The sequence below is a fragment of the Athene noctua genome, chromosome 4, assembly GCF_965140245.1.
Source record: "Athene noctua chromosome 4, bAthNoc1.hap1.1, whole genome shotgun sequence".
NCBI lineage: Eukaryota > Metazoa > Chordata > Aves > Strigiformes > Strigidae > Athene > Athene noctua.
Genome location: NC_134040.1, coordinates 8130864 through 8148992, shown reverse-complemented (window position 1 = coordinate 8148992; position 18129 = coordinate 8130864). Strand labels below are relative to the sequence as shown.

Genomic DNA, 18129 nt, shown 5'->3' with positions numbered 1-18129 from the left:
AATTTTAAAGCTCACATCAATCTTAACCTAAAAGCAATATGTCACTTTAGAGGTTCTCAGCAGGCAGTAAGCAAAGCTTTCAAACTTATTTAAACACCAGCTGCGTTTCAACAAAATGTCAGTTCTCCGAGTTCCACTCATACAGGAAACTACTTGGTAAACAGCCTTTCTCTGCTTTCTAATGGATGCCTGACCTATTTATTGCACCACGGACACAATACTGAAAGAATCCTGCTGCAGGCACTTAACAGAAGCAAGCTAATAAAAACACAAGTTGCAACAGTTTGCTAGAAGCAATGAGATTTATGCTACACCTTCGCAAAATATCTTCCCTTATTCATTACATATTTATTTTGAAGCAAAGTAGAATGAAATGGTAAAAACTAATATTTTAAAGCCACATTAAGGAAAGCATTGAGATGTTGAGCTCTGAATGCACACTCTGTTAAAAAGGAGTTAAGACAGAGGACTTCTGCAGCTCCTTTTCATTTTACAAGACATGAAGTTAAAGCAGCACTGTTATGACTGGCAAGTTATAATCGCTGAGTGTAAAATGTGTCAACCCTGAATTTCAATAGATGTATGGAACATACATGCTTCACCCCTAACATTTAATATGGATGCATATTTGCAGTGTAGATAGAAGCTATACGTTTTAAACCTCAGGGACTATGGCAGTACAAGTTATTCCATGCCCAGAGTGCTGAGTTCTCTTGAGGGTTGACAGCCTGCAAATTTTACCATTTCTGATATGGAAAAGGGATCAAAGGGAAACAAATATCGAGTAACAACAATAAAATACAGAATGACCTTATCTACTTTGTTCCAGTTCTCGGCCTATCTCCTCATTTCAGCTCTATGCCTGCCCTCTGGTTTCGAAGCTACATAAGGAAGCTGCAGCTCCAATAAAATAGTTTTTAGAGCACGGACTACTCATTGTTAAGATGCATGACTGCACATTTGGCAAAGAAGCAAACTTAGCAGAGAATAAAGCCGAAGATACAAAGGCATAGTATTCGTTGGACATAAAGAGCACCATGGGCTTCAGAAGACAGGTAATGTTGAGTGTCTTTCATACTTTTCATAAATATCTGACAATTCCTTTGGATTTGACAATTCTGTCAAAGGGTAAGAGCACATATCTAAATGATAGCATGTAGGTTGTGTGGGTTGGGGTTTTTTTTTTTTGACTTTTAAAAAAATTAACACCAATATTAGCTAGAGTTTAGGAGACTGCACATTTGCACTGGCTAGGGCCAAAACAGTGAGATTTAACACCAACTAGGGCAAAGTAGAAATGATATGATTAGCTCAAAGAAGCAACACATTTGAAAAAGTTAGAAATAGCAACTGGAAATAACTCTAAAACTTAAGGTAACTCTGGGGGTGTTGTTAGTATTATACTGGCCTCTCCACATACTTGCACTACTTATTGCTTTATTCTTGTTTTTAAAACAACCTAACTCTTTTTTATCCATTCTACTCAAGAAAAGTTATGTGGTTTGCCCTGCAGAAGAGTTTTTATATCTAAAACTTGTGAATGCACTGGAATGCTTCAGTCTGTACTTACGATACTTCATACGTTTTCTATAGCTCTGCTCCTTTGACCAAAACACAGCTCTGCCACAAATACAAGCCTCCTGCTGTTTTCAATTTCTGGTTTTAAAGGCAGTAGTAAGACTTGCAACTTCCTTAAAATAAAACTTGTCAGAAATGCTTAACAGCAACAGTGTTATCACCAGAATGTATTAGCAAGGCTTCAAGTCTGGCTATAAAACTTGTCATCTCTATGAAACAGAACTGCTGTGAGTTCCTCTTTGCCTTGTTCATGTGTAAGTTCCAGTAGCTTTGCCACCTGCATCATACTTTGTGACGATGACAAGATCACTGCTTATCAAATTTCTCAACACATTTTATAGTCCCAGTATCAAAATTCCACTCATTTCAGCAGAACTGGTTTCCTGTGTTACCCTGGAACATTATTCCAACACCTTAAATCAGGACCACTAAGTTAAAAGCATAATTGCTTTATGTACATTGTAAGTATTGCCAGAGAGACTGTCTCATGGTTGAAGTCAGGCAGCAATTAGGTCTGACTCGAGTTCTGTTACTGGTTCACACCATCTTGGGCAGTGTTACTTTCTTCTCGAAGTAGTCCCCACTGAACTAGTTCAAAAGAGGTGAAAATGGATATTGAGTTGGTTTCTTATTTGGAGCCAGGGGAAGGGAATGGGAGTAACATAACTTGTTATTCTCACACGATAATCCAGAACTCCAAATTATATGTTCAACACAAAAGGTGAGCCTGCTCTAAAGCATAACTTGCAGAACAAAATGTTTAATGAAGATAGTAAAGCAGAATTAAGTCAAAATTGAAATGTTAGATGTGTATTTTATTAACCTTTTAGTATTTTTTGTGATTAAAGCTGCAGTGAGTTCCTATAAGAAGCTTGCTGTACCTCTTGATAACTAGTTAAGGGTAAATATGTTCATTACATTGTATGCCACCAGAAAATAAAATTGTTTTATAGAACAAATTAATTCTCTAAACCTTGATTTTGAAGAGCAAGAAGATGCAGAGTTGCAACAACAAGAAGTTTTAAAAGGATGCATAAAAGAATGACACCTTACTTTAAAAAAAAAATCAATTCCATCTTAAATATAGAGACTGTTCACACTAGCAAGATCCTTTAAAGTAGTGTGGCTTCTGGGTATTGCAATAATAGTCACATGTCTCTAATGAAGCATAATACCATATTGTTAAGAAAATTGTTTAGTAAGCATCCTAATTTCATACCTCACAGCATCCAGTCTCTTGTTCTGTCGAATGAGTTCAATGAACTCCTGAATCCTTAGGCTGAACTCCAGACAGCTCTGAGATTAAAGACAAGACAGGGTCTTAGAAGGTGCTAACACTGCACTGCACAGTATGTTAAGTACTACATGTGCACAACAAAAAGAAAGTGTTAATAACATGCAACCTTGTTTGCTTGCTTTTAGGCATTCATGCAAAAAAAGTTGAAATTTTGACTTTACATACAGGACAAAACATCAGCTCAGAATTCCCTAAAAGCAAACAAAAACCTCCTCCTCTTGCCTCCTTCAGAACTTCAGTATTTAGCAGGGATGAACTTTTTCCTAATGACTGAAAGCATCATTACCTGAGATGCAAGTGAGAGTAACAGGTGGTTTCTTTGTACTTTCTTACAATTTAAAGTAGTAGATTCCACAGAAATTTGGGGCTACATGAAAATTTAGACAAGAGAGGTCTACCCAGAAGACTGCAAGGAAAAACCAAGTCTTTGAATATTGGGGACTTCCAAAACAGTATTAACAAAAACCAGCACAGAGTTTAAGTTGCTGCAATCCCCTCCCTCCCTCCCTTCAAACTTCTATCCCGCTCTTCTTGTCAAACATCTAAAAGCCATGCTGGAAACAAGTCTCAAACAAGAAAACCAAGTGACATTTACCTGTTTTTTGGAAAAAGGTAAAATTTGAAGCCTAATGAAGTTGACAGTGTCCCTTTAAATCAAATTCCATCACCAGTTCACAAAATCTATAAGAAAACTTTGAATATGTGGAATTAAAAAGAAAAAGATTCTCCCCCCATTAAAAGAACAAGTCACTATGCTTCTTTATAGGGACACAGTCAACTGTTTTATTACTTAAATAACAAAAACCCAAAGTCCTCTGAATCTTGAAAAGAGCTGTATTCCTTGAGTTACCCTGCTCCATTTGGCAAATGTTTTTTTTCTTCCCCCATGCTTCTAATGAATAGTTGCCTTTTGTTTATTGTCCATCAGCACAGTAATATCAAAATTCCTCAGTGACTTCAGCAGGGATTTGAGCAACTCCAAATTTGTATCATTTAACTGCATGGGGTGACTAACGCACACATTGCAACAATTGGTTATCTTAAGATTTGAAATGTAAGCCATTCAAACATTAAAAACAATACATTGTGTCACATGTTAAAATATACTTAAGGGATAGAAAATAAATTATTTTCCAACTGCATTTTTCTGTACTCAAGCCCACGTTTAGCAGAGAATAGTTTTTTCCTCTATTTTATTTGAAAATTTAAAATAGGACTACTTTAAAATACCCTGTTATATCTACAGAAAACTGTCATTTAGAATTTTAGCTAAGTTTGTTTCTACTAAAAAACTGATCAAGCTTTTCAGCTGTTAATGATGCTAAATATAGAGGGCTTAGTATTTCATTAAACTGTTTCAACAACAGAAAACCAACATCCCAAAACAACATTCAGAATTCATGTTCTGTTTTTATGGATCCTCAAGTAAGCTGCAAGCCAATGGCTGTATGGGTTCTGCAGACAATTTTAACTAGAAGTCCTAGATAATCAGATGATGCATACATTTCAGCTCTGGGTATCTTCAAACAAGCAGCAGCTATTTGTAAGAGTTTAGATAGCTCACATCTGTAAAGACTATAGGGCTGCATTCTTTTCCAGGCCAACATAGCTGAATTTTTAGATTAGGCTTGCATTAAGGTGGTGGCTGGGATTAACATTAACCTTGATGAGCAGCTAACCAACCAGAAAAAGAAATGTTTATTTGTGTTTCAAAAAGAAGCATAGTGATTTATCTTCTTTTAACTTTGATCTCTCACAGCCTTAGCTTTGGTTTTTGTTTGTTTTTAAGAAAAAAATAAAAGAAAATATTAGGGCTTGCAGAAATAGATTTTTTGTTGTTGTTGTTGTTTTCCAAAAAGAGGGATGGGGAAGGTTTTTCCTTATTTATTGTTTGTTGAAGATTGGTGATGAAAAAGTAGGATGTTCAGATTTTATTTCTTATATTACTTAACATATTAGGATTACATAAGGGGGATTTTTTAGTAGTATAATTATGCAATAGTGTTTACATACCAATTCTGGTTTTCCTTTAATGGTTTCCATAACAAGATCATCATTTTCTTTAGAGTAATCACTGGCCGATTTACTTTTGCGTCCCATCTTCGGTTCATTCTCATTTTGGCGCCCCTGAGTGACAGAGAACGTCACTCTTTGCTTATCACTAAGTGCACTCAAACATTTTTGGTTAAAGAAAGCGCTTAGTTTAAAAAAAGTAAGACACAAACATCTTTGAGGGAGGCAGGGATTTTGGTTAATATCAGTTAAAAACAGATTTCTGCAAGCCCTATAAAAGATCACAGCATGTTTTGAAATGCAGGATTTAAGAGACAAGGAAATCCAAACCAACTGCAATAGAACAAGCATACAGCGTGTTCAGGTCATGGTCTTCAATGGCTAGAGAAAGACTTACTGTGTTTATTACTTGATTAGACTCTGCTTTTGTTTTTGAAAAAAACCCATTTCAACAGAAGTTCCTCACAGAAAGTTAGTTCTTTACTCAAGTTCTATTGTCTTACATACAACACTTAAAAAATACTAAGACAAAAATCTGAACGAGATATCTTTCAGCATTAGGCCTCAGGACATAGGTTTACCAACTAATCTCACTCTTAAGACATTGTCATATATAAACAGTTATATTTTCAGCAGGCTGCAAAGAGTTATAAATGTAAGTTCACATGCATCAAGACACTACTTACATCTGCATTCAGACATTTGCAAATCACATTAAAACCACCTGAATATTATTTGAGCATAATTTGTTGAGACAAAACTCGCACCCATAAAAAGGCCTATCACCCAGTTTCAGGTTTGCTATTTGCATGAGCTAGTTTAGCTCCAACTACCTACACCTTCTTAAAAGAAGAGTTTTGTACCTTGCTGTCCTTACTTTTATAGAAGGCCTCATTTAAACACCTGTAATTCAAACTAAATTGACCACATCAAGTATCAAAGTAGTTTAGAAAACCAGAATTTAAGCAAAACACGAACACATTACATTTTCATACCTTCATTTTTCTGAGCCTGGATTTGTTATCATGACACCAAGCCAAGCAAGTCATAGTTTCTTGTCTTTCCAATGATTCTTCCACTTCTTTAGCAGTCAAAAACATCTCAATATTTACCAAGTCCTTCAAAAACAAAAAAGGAAAGCAGGTCATATTAAATCGTACTTTACACAGCAATCCACTCTTCCACAGAACGGAAATACAGAGGGGAAAAAAAGGCTTTGTTCTAGATACCTCTGATTTTTAGGTTAGTTCTTTACAGAAAATTACAGTGTATTTAAAATACTGCATTTCCATGTTCTGACATACTCTGGTAGTGAGATAGAGTATTTTTCTGAGACTACATATACAACAGAACTAGAAAAAAAAGAAAGAGTAAAGATGAAACTTAGAAGCTTTGCACAACAAGTGACCAGATCTCATGATCACTTCAGTGCAGTTCACACTTCTAGGAGTACCTGATTTCCTCAAAGCCATGTCAACTAGACCATGACAATGTCATAACATTTGCTAAAGTGAGCAAGAACTACAGAAAAGAGGAAAATCTAGATCTACTTTACCTAGCCATCTGTATATTGAGTTTTACTCAAAGTCCTACATGGTCTGAACTCTCTAATATATTTTTTCTCACGTGTCTACAACATCTGACACTGAGGTTGTAAAACAAACTTACTATATTAAAAAGCAATTAGGCAACAGGTGAGCCACAAGATTCCTCAAGTGTTTATCACAAGTAGATGTTTTAGAAGAAAATGCAGCAATCTACTATCAAATTTGCCTGGTGCAAAACTGGAATGTGCCTGTGCTACTTAATTACCAGGAGCTTTATACATTCATACCAATCAAGGCAAACATGACTGAAAACAATTTAAGATCTACTAGGGTATCAAAGAATTTTTTTTTTCCTATATTTCTGGTGAAAATGAGACTTGTGTAGATGTTCCCAAACACTATGAACTGGATCCATTCTGAATTGGCACCGCCAGAAGTTATTTTGGAGCTGCATAAATATATCATGCTGTGACAGTTCATACTTTACTGAAAAAAATACACTGTGGGAAACCATATTCAATACACAAACACAAACCCAGTACTAAGGTATTAAGATTAATATGCACTCTCATTTTGAACAAGTTCTGTAGACTTCACAGAAAAATGCTGAAAATTATACAATTGAAATGCTGAATATCACAAATATTACAGTAGCTCTAGTGAGCAAAGCAACGCTGAGAAATCGATGGCATGTTCAGCTGTTAGAACAGCTGAATATACTTAGTCTTAGAATTTATATCTCCCTGAGACAAAGATAAAAAAATAGAAGTAGCAGCAGGCATATCACATTCGCATCTTGCATTTCATTAGCCAGTTTTTCCTTATAACAGAAGTCTAATACTATTGGAAAAATGAACCAGATAATGTCAGGTTTCCCAGAATGGTTATTTACAAAACTATAAACAGGCCACATACAGCACAAGTTGTAGCTTTTAGTAAAGCTTTCTCTTATGACTTGAATGTGAGTTTAAAAACCAAAACATTAAGGATAGTTGACAGGCAACTACATTTTATAGACTGTATGACCACAGCAACAAAACCATTATACCATCAAAAGAATAAAGGGTGTCATATAGCTCTATTGGTATCAAATCCAGATAAGTCAGACTGAAGTCACAGCTAAAGCAGTTACAAGTTTATAGAACAAAATTAAGACTGGACTGTCACTGGCTCCTCCTATCCCCTTAAGGATAAAAAAAAATAATTTTATCAATGTGTTGGCAAATGGAATGAAAGGATGCCAAACTATTCCACAGAAGGAATTAATATATTTATTAATTTTTCCTACAAGCACATATGAGTATTACTCAAAAATTTTTTGGTATTCCAAAGTTTTTCTGATGACAGTCTCAAGTGGAAAAAAGAACTGCATTATTCCTCTGTGCTGATAAGGTGACCACAAAAAACCCAACCTCTTGCCTATGTAACTCATCTGTATAAGTAATTTGACATGTAATGCAACCACATTCATTATCTTGCTTGCATATTTTTCCACATAGCTGCTGAATGGGAAGATGATTGAATCTGAGTTAAAACTAATAACATCTCCATACATATTCTCAAGTTTTTGAGCTAAGTCCTCTTAATGAACAGCATTTGCTTTTACACCAAATTAAAACAAAAGCATTTTCTTCTATATTAAAAAAAAGACTGGATATGCTAGGCAGACAATAAATCACTGGTTCCATCTAATTTGTTTGCGTTTTATAGCTTAAGCTTAATCACAAAAAAAGTTATTTTTTAAAGAACCATAAGAGCAGCATTTGTGCAAAGTCAATGAGCTGGTGAGAGAATCCCAACTATATGCATTTATCAATCAGGTGTTAGTATAGCAACCCTCAGCTATGAGCAAAAAGATTGTAGTTGCTGCAGAGACAGACAAAATTCTCTTAAATAAAAAGAATGCCTACATTCCTTTTGCAAATTTAAGATAAAAAAAGTTTTATTTGGTACAGAAATGCTAATTAGATTTGCAGTTGCCAAAAAGTCAAAGCTTGGCAGCCGTCTCTATTAAATAGATGGTTATGTATCCAGAAAACAGAGGAGAACATTTTTTATTAAAAGAGTTTCTTTCAGAACTAACAATCACATTTAAACTGCACCAATAAATAGGATTTTCTTCTCTGTTAACTAGATAGAAAGGGAACAATATAAAAAAATCATTGAAAAAAATCTATTTGTAGGGAAAGAAACAGCTTTCACATTTAATAAAAAGTCTTAATCGTTCAGATAGAAGAAAAATACCAAGATACAATTATGTACTAAACTTAAAAAAAAACCCATACATGCTTATGTCACCCAAGTTTTTTTAATCTGACCATGCTTTCCTATCTTTCTTTTTTGGTGGTGCCTACCTCTTGATGCTTCTCCATGGTGTATTTCATTAGCCAAGACTAAGGCAATAGAAGTAAGGAGTATCAGGATTATTTAGCTTTACCAAAACCAACACAGCTCTTCTACATAGGCCAGTGCTGGAGAACTACTTGTCTGCCACATCTTGTTAGCAGTGTTAGCAGTTTTAAGTAGTATCTCATGTTCAAGTTAGAAAGTTCCCCATTAAGACCCCAATCCTGAAGAGTTTTCTGAAGGTATTCTTCAATTCTAAATTACATAGGCTGTAGACCATACAGATACATTGCCTCGGTTCCCAAAACAGCATTATGATTTAATATGCTGTTACAAGAAGAGTCTCTTATATAAATTTGTTTACATATAAACTTGAGTGAATGTAAATATGTAATTTTAGGGAAACATTGCCACCAGTTTTGCAGGTGGAGAAAAAGCTGAAGCAAGAAATCCGTTGATGCACACTCCCCCTCCAACTGAACATAGCATTCAGCATCACGGCAAACATTTTCTGACTTGTATATAAACTAAAAAGCAATTCTCAAGTCTTTAATTAGCATCTTTTGCAACACTAAAGTCCTCCATTTCACAACTTCAGTTTTCACATTGTAAAAGCAACTGCAATACTTCCAGTACTGAAGAAGTGTAAGAGAACCCTGCACTGCACAGGGCTACTTCTCTGTTGTTAGCAAGGCATAACTCTAAGCACTTTCCAGCCTCCTGTGCATCACCACCAAGACAGTTTTGCATAGATTACCTTGCCTTAACTTGCTTACAAATGCAGAATACCTGACATTGGGTAGAAAGACTCATTAACATCAAACTTTGAATGGCTTCAAGTTGCACCAGGGAAAGTTTAGACTGGCTATTAGGAAGCATTTCTTTACAGAACTAGTTGTTAAGGCGTTGGAATGGGCTGCCCAGGGAGGTGGTGGAGTCCCCATCCCTGGAGGTGTTCAAGGGTAGGGTCGATTTGGAGCTTAAGGATATGCTGTAGGTGGGAACTGTGCTAGGAGAACGGTTGGACTAGATCTCCAGGGTCCTTTCCAACCTAGGTGATTCTGTGTGATTCTTTCATTTCAGTTAGACTTCTGTAATTGTACTGAAAAACAATTTGAAATGGCGCAAGAACTCTGTCCACAAGTATTACTGACAATTATCCAAAAACTAAAGAGGGGAAACACAGCATACACAGTCTTATTCCTTTAGTACAAGCAAGGGAGTACCACCTAGATATTACATTTCTGCTTAAAAAAACCTACTGGACTACAAGTGAACTAACCTTCCCTTCTATTCAACAGTCACTAGCCAGTTACCAGAAGGGTAACTAAGCACTGGATGAACTTTATCATAAAAGGACTATTTAATTCCATTACAACAGTGCAAACTGTAGAGAGAACCATTTATTATTAGAGAAAACTGCACATGAAGACTGAAGACAACTTAAGTGAAGTCAGAGACACTTATTTAAACAGAGAATACATCTATTCATCACCCTGTGCTCTGCCTGATTTACATATATATAGCTTTTAAAATATCACTGCTTCTTAAGCTGCAAATGCCTCCAGGGAGGGAGGTTACCAACCCTATGATTCTGCACAGAACTCCAATTATTAAGGTATAAAATGCTATGAAGAATGAAGATTCCTTTATGATGATTATTACTACATATATACTCCTGGCCAACATAAAAGCTATATCCCTATATGGCATTTCCATTTTCTGAGATGGGTTGTTAGTAAGAACATCCCAAGCATGTATATGCACGTCCCCTCCTTTGAACAGCTTTTGGACTCTCTGGTCAGTGTGAGCAGGAGTTGACAAGAGCAGAATTCTCAGGGGATCTCACCCTTTGCCAGGTTGCTCTCCTTAGCAGCATCTTCTCTTCAGGAGACTCCAGTATCTGCCCTCACTGGAGGGAAAGATTGCAGCAAACGTGTACTAGTTACTAGACACCAAAGAGTCAACACTGGAAAGATCTGCTGAAGTTCTCCACAGAGAGGGCATTCAGAGTAAAGCTTATATCAGCTATAGAACCAACATGAAGGAATCCAGGCTCCATGAATTGCAGAAGTCATGGATTAACTGCTTTGTAATGAAAAATGATTGCTACTTTAAACACTAGTTTGAGACACCAAAAGTAAGAGGAAAATGAAAATGGGCTCAGAATTTAATGAATTCACATGGTTGTGCTACCGAAAGGAAGAACAAGTGATTCACAAAAATACAGTGAAGGTTATTTGAAGAACAACAGATGTGAAATAATGAGGCATATAAAGGGAGTAGGGTAGTTTTTGTTTAACCAGTAGATACTTTAGCTTCACATGAATTTGAAATTAAACAAGCTATGTCTATTACAAAATTGTAAACCAAGCTAGAAACTGTCAAGCATATATCAAAGTGTGGACTACCTTTAATTCAAGACTATGAAGTCTGTAACTTTAAGGTTCCGAACCATTAAGAGAATTCAGTAGTGAATTGGAAAAAGGCAGTAACAGTTCCCCATATTTACAGGAAATAAGTAAATACAAAAAAAGCAGAGTCTTGCTAAAAATAGTGAATGCCTATCAAGCTTGCTTGCCTTACTACTTTGGTAGGGCTTGTGCAACTGCTGGTAATATGCTCAAGTATTTCACTAAGTTATTTTATTCCAAAAGATCTCAAGCAAATTTTATTCAGTTCAGTACAAGCCGACTGCACCTCAGTAGTCAAAGTACAATATCAATTTTCACCAACATTAACTCCACCTAAGAGTTTTGTTTTAGTCACATACTAGAAGTGACCTCTTCAAATGTGGCAATTTAGGAGTGCCCTGGGATGCCTTCAGAAAGCTCTGACTTTAGGCATCAGCACATACGTGGTAGCCTTTGTCCAACTGTTTGTTTTTAGAAAGTGAAACATCTTTACACTACACCTCAAGCAAACTAAATTTTTTTGGCTTAAATTACAATAATTCATTAGTTTCAGAGTCATAACTAAAAGATAGCAATGTGTAGATTAGTATGAAAGGTACAGTTTGTTTCACAGCAGGTAAACATTTGAAATTCACTACAGTTAGTTTTTAAAGAATCAGTAATGATTTTCTCTAATAGATATAACAGTGTTTTCATTAGTCCATTCCCAAATATAAAAAACCTCTTCAATATACAGCTTCAGATCTAGACATGTGGCTCTAAATTCACCAAGAAGATCGCTCATACTTTTCAGCACCACATACAACAAAAGAGAAACTATGGATTTGATTCTATGTAAGAAAGGACTTAAAAGTTACAAAAATATAATTTCTCAAATAGCAATATAGCTTTTGTCCAAAATTTATGTAGTGTTCAGGTGAGGGTTTTAATTTATATAACATTGTTAGAATTGGAACAATTGGGTAAAGTCATTCCTCTCCCTTGGTCTCCACTCTGCGCATGAGTTGGAAGTACTTCTGTTTTATGACATCTCCAGCCACAAGTCTGGAAAGCTGTCAGAAGGAATGCATGAGAAATGTTCATGTGAATTATAAAGGGTTTTATGTATTAAAACACAGAAAGTTTCACATATGAAATCTGAAGCTTTAACAGGGCTGAAAACCAACCAGAAACAAGTACTAAAACACACAAAACCAGTATTTTCAAATCCCCCATGAGCTATTCACAAAACAAGATAATTCATCAAAAAGGAAGAGTTAAGATAAGATAAAAAAAGATTTGAGGTGGAAAAAATAGCATTTTGTAGAGAAGACTGGGTCCTTGGTGGAAAAACCCAACAATTATAAACTAGGCTATTTGTTGTATAAAGTAGGTGATTCATAATACCATAAGATGCTGCTTATGTATTTTTTCAAAGATGTAAATTTTTTATTTTTAATTGCCTACTAGCATCTATACAAAATTGAAAATATGCTAGTATGCCTCAAGCTATCAGTGGCTTGTTGCCACGAGTACTTACCAATGACAGTTTTAATAAGATTGACTTTCTATCTATACATATTACATGCATAAGAGCTTCATATTAAAAAAGGCTTTGCTGATGCACTTCAGCATTCAGTAGTACAGTAAGCATTCATTTAAAATACTTGTAGATGAAATACAATAAACACTTAGACCACTCTAAAACAACTTCAAAAAAGCTGTCTTAAGCTTTCAATGACTATTCACATTCTGAACTGCACAGCCTCAACTTGCAACATAAACTTCAATATAATTTAGGTCTATAGAACTGAAATAGAAATGCAGTAATGAGCAGTTACAAACAGAAAGGTCCAATCAGTCTTCTATATTAATTTGTTAAAGTCTCCTCTGTGATGGATACACAGCAAATCCAGGGATCATCTGGATGCCATGACCAACGTTGCACAACTGGGGAACAAGGCAGACACAAGGGGCTACAAGGTAGAAAACAACCATCTGGGGAAGAAGAAAGAGGTAGGCATGTTTCCCAAGTGCAGAAACAGTGAAAAAGACATCAGTTGGCAGGAGCAGGAAGACTGGAACACACCACAGTAACATTGCCTACATGAAAACATGCAGAAAGAAAGAAGTGGGACACTGCAGTAAGTTTTGATGGCAGTAACATGAATTGAAACTGCCACCCCATTTGTCTGCCCTGTACAAGATGAGGAATAAAAGGCTGCTGGTTACAACAGTTCAAAGTCAATGCAGAGGATGTATAAACTGCATTGAGAGCAAAGGGAAACAGATTATTAAGAAAACAATGGCATAGGTGGTGACAAAACAGCAACATCACAGTTACTGAAGATCGGTTAAAATGAGGCACAAATTAACAGTAAGAGGCCTCCTTACTCTCTGTTCATGAAATAACGTTGCCTGAAGTTCATTAAGCTACTATTAAGTGTATAATGCTACACACATTAACAGGATTACAGAGAAAATAAACAAGAGTAATTGACAGAATGTCCTACTCAAAAGCCAGCTGCAGAGCTAGTTGTTAGAAAAAAAAGCAAAGACAGACAGCCAAACCACAGATTCATCAACAGAAGAGCCAGAAAAGTTTTTGTCTACAAAATAAACACAGTAACCCATGGTGTACAATCGAGTTTTCACACGCAAGCGTCTTCCATGACCTGCGTATAGGAGAGACCTTTTAAATTTACCTGGTTATTTTTAAAGGACCCCAGTAACTTACTTTGATTATCTGTGAGAAGATTATTGCCTTTATCTAAAATTAGAAGATATTGGTACTTCTGGTAATTGGTTCTAGTGATTAAATCATGTTCTAACCTTGTGTCTGATTTCAAACTTCTCATTTTTCTCACTTCTGATTCTGTTTACTCTTTATTCCCTAAGCCTTTCTGCACTAGATTCTGAAGTTCCTTGGTATATGAGGTTCAACAAAGCCAAGTGCAAGGTCCTGCTGGGGCAATCCCAAGCACAAATACAGGCTGGGCGAGGAGTGGATTGAGAGCAGCCCCAAGAACAACTTAGGGATGTTGGTTAACAAGAAGCTCAACACCACTCTGCAATGTGCGCTTGCATCCCAGAAAGCCAACCATATCCTGGGCTTCAACAAGAGAAGTGCAACCAGCAGGTGGAGGGAGGGGATTCTCCCCCCTCTACTCAGCTCTCCTAAGACCCCACCTGCAGTGCTGTGTCCAGCTCTGGGGGCACCAACATAAGAGAGACATGCAGCTGCTTGAGCAGATCCAGAGGAGGCCACGAAGATGATCAGGGGCTGGAGCCCCTCCCCTGTGAGGACAGGCTGAGAGAGTTGGGGTTGTTCAGCCTGGAGAAGAGAAGGCTCTGGGGAGACCTTACAGCAGCCTTCCAGTACTTAAAGGGGCTACAGGAAAGATGAGGAGGGGACCTTTAACAGGGAGTATAGTGATAGGATGAGGAGTAATGGTTTTAAACTGAAAGAGGGTAGATTTAGATTAGATATTACAAAGAAATTCTTCACTGTGACGGTGGTGAGGCCCTGGAACAGGTGACCCCGAGAGGTTGTGGCTGCCCCCTCCCAGGAAGGGTTCAAGGCCAGGTTGGACGGGGCTTTGAGCAATCCAGGCTAGTGGAAGGTGTCCCTCCCATGGCAGGGGGGTTGGAGCTAGATGGTCTTTAAGTTCCTTCCAATCCAAATCATTCAATGATTCCATGGATATGACTTCTAATCTCCTATCTAGCAAAAGCACCCACCCCAGTGATTTTCCAGTTATCTTCTCCCTGCAGTTTTTCCAGCAGCTTTCCCATGGTGTGGTCACTGAAACTATAGATCTGGCATTGACTGTTCAAGCCAAATAAAAGGAAATGTTTTGCCTGCCTACTTTTGCTCACGCACATAAGCTGTTTTGTTAGAGCCTCACAGTTGCAGCTAGCACTTAGAATGGTTATTAGCAAGCTGTTTTCCCAATGCATCCTCTACTCCTGCCTCAGCAATTTTTGTAGCTCAGCAAATGGCTGCACCTTATCCAGCAGTACATTATACCACGCTAAGTACAGTAATAAATGACTATGCTGGAGCAGTGCAACAAAGCCTCTAAAGCTTAGGATGCATCATTGGGCAGAAAAAAAAAGCTTCTAGTCCGAGCTAGAGCCATGGCCATTTTCTATCATAGCCTCTTCTACTAGAGGAAAGGCAACTAAATCCTTTGCCAGTTGAGTATGAGCCCTGAAGCTTTTGTCCACACAGGATGAGTCTGTATTAGCAGCTATACACATTCTGCAAGAAAAAGTTAACTCCTGTCCTTTAGTACAGTAATAAGAGAAAGCATTATACTCTGAAGGAATGTCTGGCAGGAAGAATGTGCAATAAGAAAAATCTCAGCGGCAGAAATGAATCCAAACCTCTTCTATATCTGAGCAATCTCCACACGGTAACACTGTTTTCCCTTTAGGTAAAATTTCAATTCAAGAATCTTTCTTCAATCCCTAGCCTTCCAAACTAAGTATTTTGTAATAAATTAGCTCTGTTATGATACACTATAGGTAACCCATTTTTGTCTAGAAGAACTGACGAAAAAATAGACATTTAACATCACAGCACACTTCATGCTGTTGGCTTTTGAAGTGTCAAATGATTTGTAATGAGAAAGTTTGTTATTCTGCATCGATCTTGACTGTTTCACATTTACATAACTCTAATTCCCAAAGATGCTCGAGACAAACTGTAGACATAAGGCTGTTCAGGAATTACAACACTTTGAAATTCAGATGAACACACCCAGACATTCATTATACCAATCTGGTGAAAGCTGCCATGCCTACCCTAAGAACAGCCAAAACACATTTAAAGGAGTTTCTGAGTTGCTCATCTATAGCCTAGTACTTTAAGGTAACTCAAAACGGGCACAAGTTAACACCCTGGCACCTTTAAATAAGTCATGCCAGTTCAGGAGCTCTTCCATACGGAGTTTTCTCAAACATCTCTAGTGTGGGAACACCAAGTCATAGGAGAGGGACACAAATAGCTCCAGACAAAAGACACCTTTTGCCGTTCAGCATGCAATTAGAAAGTCAGCTTGTCTATGTTCTGCATGACAGAGAAGGAAATAATACAGTCAAGCATTATGCTGAATATTATTTACCTACTAAAAATTTAAGTGTTATGAAAATAAACTTGTTTTGATGACTTAATATATATTTGTGTGCTTGCCTACAAGGCATTCTTGGACTACATGTCTTAACAAGGAAGATTTCTAAGGGTACAGTGGTATGATTGTTAAGAGAAGTACTTATTCAGCTTTCAACTTTAACATCACACACCTTCCCTCACTCGAGTTTCCATATGAGCATTCATATGCATTTCTTACTGAAGCAATCACATATTACTGACATCCATCCTGTTCAAGTATGAAAAGTTTACTTATCCAAATTGTATTATGTTATCTGTTACAACTATTTTAGATTTAAGTTTCACTCTAGATTTAAGTTTTCACTCCTAATTCCCCTAACCATGTAAGACCTAATACTGTTCCTGTCTGTGATGCTCAAATGTGCTGGCCATATTAACTTTTTTTTTTTTTAAAGAGAGAGTCACTGGTAGGAGCAGGATTAAGGGAAAGGCTGACCTCAAAAATGTCAGCTTCAGTGAGATTTTGCTCTATAAAATACAGAAAGAAATCATTCAGCAGTTTTCTACCAAGGTCTCAGCTGAAGTATCCATTTTGGTGTTGAAGAACATTTATAAAGCAAGAAAAAGAATTTTTATCTTTGGGGTTAAAAAAAGGAACAACGATATAGAATAGAAGGAAGAGTTCAGACACTTGGTTAAAATCCATGCAGTTTGACTTGAAGTCAAGCTTCTCTTATTCCAAAGGACATAAAAGTGTTATGGAAAATCATGAAATAAGAGAATGGAACACACCTGAATTTGTTGCAGGTGCCTTTCCAAATACTCAGGCTAATCCATTCAAAATGGCTTCTAAATTATGAAAACTGAAGCTGTGTCTATGCAGTAGGAAAAAGGAAGAATTGGGCCCAACTGGAGAGAGGGGAATGCTGAGGATATTAATCTTTTTCAGTGATTACTATTCCTCACATTTATACTACTCAATTTATTTTTAAAAAATAGATTTACTGTACCAGTTAAAAAGATAATGTAATACTTTCAAAATGGCTTTGCAGTATTTGCCCTGTTTTGATATTCTCCAGGGAATAACTGTTACCTGTTCACTACAAATAATTAATTAATTAAAACCACTTTACAAATAAACTACAGATTTAGCAGTTCTGCTCAAGAAGGAAACACTGATAAAAACTGAAGATCTGAATTTCCACTTCAAGGAAACGTATCTTTTTAGGACTGTTGTCAACTGGCTTAATACTGCTTGAAGTATCAAAAAGCCCTTCCAGTACAGCTCAATGTTTACAATGATCATATGCCTAGACAAAACTTTTCAAGTCAATGGAATACTGAAATTTTTTCCCCACAACTCTCAAAATCAAGAAGCACGCTGTGGTATTAATGCAGATGGCTAGGTAAGTATCTTTGAAGGATGATGCACCTACATAATTACTGATCTAAGAACATTAATTTGCAAAACTCTGGCATGCGTAATCCATGATGCAAGGTCAAGTTAACTACTTTTAAGCTATTTAAGCGTTATTTCAACTCAAGCATTCTCTTATACCTGCAACCTTACAGTGCTACTGCCCACCCTCCCCAGGGGTGTAGTAGTTCTTCTGTCCCTCAGTCCTTTATAGATTTCTAAATCACTTGCTCTCTTCTCTAACACACACAACACTTGTTTTGAATTTACACCATGCCTCACAGAAAAAAAACACTGCCGCTTATACAACTTCTGTACAGCATGAGCATTAAGGCAAGGACAGTTTATTTTAGTAAAATAATGTATAAGCAAAGAAAGAAAGAGGATTTACACCCTGCAAGAGAGATTGGCAGCTTCAGAAG

General features: G+C 36.7%; 1 protein-coding gene across 6 annotated transcripts in view; it reads right to left on the bottom strand.

The window, feature by feature from the left end:
* MAEA (macrophage erythroblast attacher, E3 ubiquitin ligase) overlaps positions 1-18129 on the bottom strand; it is a 54393-nt gene that overhangs the window by 11232 nt on the left and 25032 nt on the right. For 3 of the 6 annotated variants that reach the window (XM_074904360.1, XM_074904358.1, XM_074904362.1), the window contains exons 4-6: positions 5884-6006; positions 4889-5002; positions 2798-2874 (exon numbers count right to left, since the gene is read on the bottom strand). In XM_074904360.1, the coding sequence (XP_074760461.1) occupies positions 2798-2874; positions 4889-5002; positions 5884-6006 (314 nt within the window). The remainder of the gene's footprint in view (positions 1-2797; positions 2875-4888; positions 5003-5883; positions 6007-18129) is intronic. The other 3 variants (XM_074904364.1, XM_074904361.1, XM_074904363.1) reach the window with 2 other exon arrangements.